Source organism: Equus przewalskii, unplaced genomic scaffold (genome assembly GCF_037783145.1).
Source record: "Equus przewalskii isolate Varuska unplaced genomic scaffold, EquPr2 ChrUn-10, whole genome shotgun sequence".
Lineage (NCBI taxonomy): Eukaryota > Metazoa > Chordata > Mammalia > Perissodactyla > Equidae > Equus > Equus przewalskii.
Window position 1 is genome coordinate 2768384 of NW_027228747.1, and position 6406 is coordinate 2774789.

Consider the following 6406-nt stretch of genomic DNA (forward strand, 5'->3'; position numbering starts at 1 on the left):
ACCCTAAAAGTCTCAAGTGGTGGCAGCTCCACCATCATCACACCCCTCCTTCCCAAAATTGGTCATGTATCTACTTCTCCCTCTAGCCTGCAGAGCTGTTAAATGAAAAAACATTAAAAATAGGTCAATACATTAAAATACATATTATCTACCTACACAAGCAAAACAGCCTAAAACAAATCTCTTCCGGGAAGTCTATCCTAGCTATCTGCCTAGAATCTCTAATCCCTCCCTTGACAGATTTTGTGAAGTGACTATATTGATACCCTTCTTTGGTATGATTTGACTGTTGTCTTCCATTAGTCTTGGTAAATGACGCATATTAAGCGTGAACTCAGCCTACATCTCTGTCTTTTGGGACCCCCCACAGCATGCACACACACACACACACACGCCCCTCTAATTAAATGGGGCTGGGGCTTAAACAGTGTCACCTATTCTCATGACAAACAGGTTTGTGAGCAAGCGCGGGAAGTAAATCAATCAAACAGTCTGCCGAGGGAGAGGTCAAGCTGTGCTGAGCTGGGCTGGGCCCAGAGTGATTCAGGCTCCACAGAATAGGATGGCCTATTAGGACAATTAAAACCCTTATAAATAGGATGAGTTTTCAGGTCTCCAGCATCCTCTCTTGCTTCTGAATCTTCGGCTCATTCCTCCTTAAGCAGGTAAGACATGCATGGGGGAGCAATGACAGCATCCATAAGGCTCTGGATGGCAGCTACAATGTGCTGGGCTGAGGAGGTCTGAGACTACTCCCTGTGGATGATAGACTTAGGTACCCTCCTGCTCCTTTTTCTTGCCTCTAAGAATATGATGATAGCTGGAGTAGCCTACTTCTGAGCCTGTAAAGCATACATGCCTTTGTTTCAGCGTGTCCTAGGCATCCCAAAATGAGGACTAGAAATATTGTTGGGTAGCTCAGTCTCCCATTGTGGAGCATTTACCTTTTGTGCAAGTTAGGCAAGACCCAAGAGTTTAGGGCTCATCAGAGCCAAAGCCCTGGACCATGCGGCCACAGTAATATTCAAGTCTTATTGCAATGAATTGCTATAAGGGGCTCAACTTGTCCCATGCAATTCACTATTTGCTGCTCATCCTTAGTCATCACTGCATGATTTGGGAAGTCCACTGTGCTTTGCAATTAGGGCTTCCATTTGGCCTGTAAACCCAGTAACTGAAATTTTCACACCATAAGAAGAAATATCATTGAGATCTGAATCCCAAAAGACCCCAGCCTCCCAGCATGGCCAATGTGAACCTACTTGATTGTATATACTTTCTATCATCTAGACAGTTAATTCGGCTTGCTATTTTTATCTGTAACAGTTTTTGTATTTACTGATTCTACTCTATAAGCACATCCCAAAATGACAATCCAGGCAAGAAGTACTTGTTTTAACCTCCCAGAAAGCTTCCTTGGCCCATGACCAAAGACCTCTAGCCTTCCTACCCAACTTGAGTAAGGTTCTTAGAAGATTGAGGCCTATTCAGTGGGGTCTATTTAGTGCCTCCTCCAGGGTGCTAGTCGTTGGTGGAAAATTATGCCTTACTACACTGGCTTCTGACCCTGTGTCTATGGGCTTCCTGACCTCCTTTCCTTTTTGTTTTAATATGAGAGTTTCAATAACCAAGTCCCACCTGGAGTAGAGGATAGGGCGTGTAAAACACCTACTATGTATTTTTTGTGTTTTAGGAAATTTCTCCTCTTTCTGGCAGGGAATCCATAGTTTGTACCCATCTCCCACTGTCATACACGATATTTGGAGCCTGACTCTGGGTCAAAGGGAGTGAGGAGTATGGCTAAAAAAGGGCTCATCATTTCTTAAGCTTCTTTTTCTAACCAAGAGGGGCTACTTTCTCTCTGGAAATGTTGTCTTTGGTCTTCATGCTAAATACAAAAAAACTCTTGTTTCTTCTTTTAGGTTCACCCATCTCTGCCAAAATGGCTCAACTCCTGAACAGCATACTCACTGTGATCGAGGTGTTCGAGAGAAATGCTAAAGAGAATGGGGACAGTGCCTCACTGTGCAAGGAAGAGTTAAAGCAGCTACTCTTGACTGAGTTTGGAGACATCCTCCGGGTAAGATGCATAGACTCTAGGCCCCGTGGAGTCAAGCGTGAGTGATTCTGACATCTGCATCCAGGGCTTGATGGTTTTTTGTTTTATTTGGTCATGCTCCAACCTGTAATGAAAAGAATTTCAGGCAGTTCCTTCAAAATTCTCTCCCAGCACACGCATATGTATGCATAGGCATGCTCACACATATAAGTGCACACACACCACACACACCTCTCCTCACATCTGAGCTTGAACAGGAGGGAGTACAACTTCAAACTGGAAATCCTCTCTCAAAAGAAAATCTAGATTCATATTTTGATTTCTATATTTTAGTGCTATTCACACATCTTCTCATTCCTTCATTCATTTATTCAATAAAGAGTCGCTGGGCACTTACTCCCTACCATCACCATCCTAGGCACTGGGGATACAAACATGAATAAAACCAGTTTCCCCTCCCTCCAGGATCTCACAGTGTGGTTGGAAAGAAGTAGGTAAAAAATTAATTACAATATAGCATGTGATAGGAGGGGATAGCTTTCTCAAATGACTGAAGTTAATTATTAATGGAGCTGATTTTAAATAAGTGTATCTACTTCCCTCTGGTCACGTTCCCATTGGTCCAGCAAGGGACAGGGTTCTGAGAGCCAGCCGATCAAAGGTTGGAACCAAAACTAAGCCACTTCAGATTAATGGGTTCTCAACTGAGGAAGGCTCATCCAGAACTGAATGGACTGGGACATGGACATTGGCACACATCTTACTATCCGCAGCAGAACATCTGATTTTGCTCTTTGTTTTATCTTCTCACAGAGACCAAATGACCCAGAGACTGTGGAAACCATTCTGAGCCTCTTGGATCAAGACAAAAATGGATGTGTTGATTTTCGTGAATATCTTTTGTTGGTGTTCCAATTGACCCAAGGCTGTTATCATAAGCTGGGTAATGTGTCATGTGGAGAAAGAACCTCCCAGCAAGAAGGGGAGCAGGTTGGAACAGTAGACCATAAGTTTCCAGGAAATACAGACAGACAACACAGGCAGAGGCATGAAGGAGAAAGGCAGGACTCCCACCGCAGTCAGACTGAGAGACAAAATATCTGCCAGGATCAGGCTGAGAGACAAGATAGGAACTCCCACTATGGTCAAGCTGACAGACAAGATAGGAACTCCCACTATGGTCAGGCTGACAGACAAGATAGGGACTCCTACTATGGTCAGTCTGAGAGGCAGGATCAGGATTCCCACTATGGTCAGACTGAGACACAAGATAGGGACTCCTGCTATGGTCAGTCTAAGAGACAAGATCAGGACTCCCGCTATGGTCAGACTGAGACACAAGATAGGGACTCTTGCTATGGTCAAAGATTGAGTCATAAATCTAGCTGTGGCCAGCCTATAAGACAAGGATATATCTTTGCCTTAAATAAATATGAGAAACAAGTTCAGGATTCTCATTATGGCCAGTCTGAAAGATTTGGACAACAATTAAGCTGTGGCCATTCTGGAAGAGTTAGAGAAGACTCTCATTCTACCCAGACAAACCAACAAGAATCAGGCTCTTATTATGGACAGTCTGGGAGGCTGGGCCAGGAATCAGACTGTGGTCAGAGAAATAGGCAAGAATTGCATTCTCAATATAGGCAAACAGACAAACAAGGCCAGAGTTTCCACTATAGTCAGACAGACAGACAAGGCCAGAGTTCATACTATGGTCAGACAGACAGACAAGGTCAGAGTTCCCACTACAATCAGACAGACAGACAAGGCCTGAGCTTTCAATATGATCAGACAGACAGACAAGGCCAGAGTTATCACTATGGTCAGACAGACAGACGAGACCTGAGCTCTCAATACGGCCAGACAGACAGACAAGGCCAGAGTTATCCTTATGGTCTGACAGGAAGACAAGGCCTGGGCTCTCAATATGGTCAGTCAGAGACTGGGGAAACTGGACACTTCCAAGGGAGCGAAGGAACAAGCAGAGACTCATATGTTGAGCAATCAGGAAGGTCAAGACGACCAAGTCAACAGACTCAAGGACAGGAAGTAAACCTAAATCAAGAACAGAGATTCCAGTCCAGGGAAGGGCTGCAGAACAGCCGCCAGGCTTGGGAGCCTGAGGAAGATAGCCAACACCACCAACACAAACTTGTAGTACAAATCCAGCAAGAAAGGCCACTCTGTCACAAAGGGAGGAACTGGCAATCAGGCAGTAGTGAGCAGGGCCACAGACAGACCCAGACCAAACAGAGTCGTGGTGAGGAGCAGCGCCACCAGACAGAGGAAGAGCAGGGCCGCCGAAGCTGTGGTAGACATGGTTGTGAGGGTCAGGAAAGTCCACATGAGGTGCAGGACAGGCAAACCCATGAAGATGAGCTGAACCGTCAGAGACGAGACAGGCAAACCCATGAAGATGAGCAGAACCGTCAGAGACGAGACAGGCAAACCCATGAAGATGAGCAGAACCATCAGAGGCCAGACAGGCAAACCCATGAAGACGAGCTGAACCGTCAGAGGCCAGACAGGCAAACCCATGAAGACGAGCTGAACCGTCAGAGACGAGACAGGCAAACCCATGAAGACGAGCTGAACCGTCAGAGGCCAGACAGGCAAACCCATGAAGACGAGCAGAACCGTCAGAGACGAGACAGGCAAACCCATGGAGATGTACAGAACTGTCAGCAACAATGGGATAGGCAAACCCATGAGGAGAAAGAGAGGTATCAAGGGTCCCAGCATCAACAATCCTATGGGACTCAGCAAGGCTGTTCTAACAGGGAAAAATTCCGCATGAGTGAGAATGACCAGAGCCAAGGTTCCCAGGGAAGACACAGTGACCTGGCCTTCCATCTACCCCAGAGCAGTGGGAGTTCCCAAAGAAGAGAACAGGGTAGAAGTCACCCTAACAAGGCAGCCTTTGCTCCCAACCCCCTCTATGACTATGTACAAGAGCAGAAAGCGCAAGGGCACTAAACTGTGTGAGCACCAGAGCTAAAGCAACACGAAGCTGAGGAAGAATCTGCATGTCAAGTTCATCCTTACCTCTGTTTAAGAGATTGAAAATGTATGTTTTCCTTCTCTCCTCTATCTATTTGCAAGGATACTTTTGAAGACTAGCATTCACTTTTAGGGCATTTCAGCTCTTTAAGCAGCAATTCTAGGGTTTTCCAGCTGGGTGAAATCTGAGTGGTAAATTGGGTGAAATAATCAGATCCCAATTTTGATTAATTTGGGGGATTTAAAGCATTTCATGGTTTTCCCTCTGTGTAGGTGGGACCTGGTTGGATCATTGAAGGTAGAAACTTCTCCCAAAAGTTCAGAAACAGGAAAGGTAGTCTGAGGATATACATTATAGCCCAAGGAGAAGCCACCTGGGCTTTGGCGAGCTTTGGCTCCTGTGGATAAAACATCAGGTATTGCAAGCCTTATAGTCTACACTAAAATGAAGCACAGTGAGAGGCTGCTAGGAGAACCAGAGGCCACAGAGGACATCTTTGATGCTGACAACACCTCCTGCGCTCAGGCTCCTACTCCTCACTGGAGGAACTGTTCAATGAGCTACTATCACTAGAGCTGACTGGACCAATTCCAGCTCAATGCCTTTCTAGTTTCCGGTCACATAAAACAGAGAGAAAGCGTATGTCATCTGTTTGCAGTTTCCAAGGGGCCAAAACTTTAAATACATAGCTCCTGGGACCTGAAAACCCTTCAACAAGGAAATCTATGGAAATGTGTTAAAATACCCAATAAATGATTGGTGAGCAATGATCTCGATCACTCTTTTCCTTCCTCACTACGGGGCCATGCTATCTCCATTTGTGGGCCATTTCCCAAGAATAAGACCTCATTTCTCAACTTCTAAGATCTCTTTATTCTTTTAGTTCCTGGGCACTGAAAAAAATAAGAATCAATATGAAACAAACAACAAAGAGTCAAAAAGAATTTAACTAAATATCATTCTCGGCTTCTTCTCCCACAGGGGAGTCACATTTGACCTTTCCCCTTCATTCACCTCCACATTCAAATGGTCATTCAGTCTTGCCAACTCCACATCCTCCATAACTCTTAAATCTCTTCCCACTTCTCCAACTCTACTCCCTTAATCTCCCTTCTCTTCAGTGCCTCCTAGTGACTTTAGGATAAAGTTTCACGACTTAGTATGGCCTATAGGCCCTTCACCATCCGACCCAGATGACCTACCCAGCCTAGTGTTGTGAAAGTCTCCTCCCAGGAGCATCCAGTGTTCCAGCCATGCCATGGATTTGGCCTTTTCTTCATACACCATGGTCTTTCATTCATTCATATCTTTGAATATACCGATCCATAGCCTGGAATACCTCCCCT

At 45.3% G+C, this 6406-nt stretch overlaps 1 protein-coding gene across 1 annotated transcript; it reads left to right on the forward strand.

The window, feature by feature from the left end:
* The first annotated feature begins 618 nt into the window (after positions 1 to 618).
* On the forward strand, positions 619 to 5830 carry RPTN (repetin). The gene is made up of 3 exons (XM_008515417.2): positions 619 to 665; positions 1923 to 2080; positions 2873 to 5830. The coding sequence occupies exons 2-3, from the start codon at positions 1943 to 1945 to the stop codon at positions 5033 to 5035; spliced, it is 2301 nt and encodes a 766-aa protein (XP_008513639.2). The 5' UTR covers positions 619 to 665; positions 1923 to 1942; the 3' UTR covers positions 5036 to 5830.
* The last annotated feature ends 576 nt before the right edge of the window (positions 5831 to 6406 follow it).

Excerpts from the sequence above, each read along its gene's own strand:
- RPTN (XM_008515417.2), top strand. The coding sequence starts at position 1,943 with ATGGCTCAACTCCTGAACAGCATACTCACTGTGATCGAGGTGTTCGAG. Across the intron at positions 2,081-2,872 it reads AGTTTGGAGACATCCTCCGG|AGACCAAATGACCCAGAGAC; the intron begins GTAAGATGCATA and ends ATCTTCTCACAG.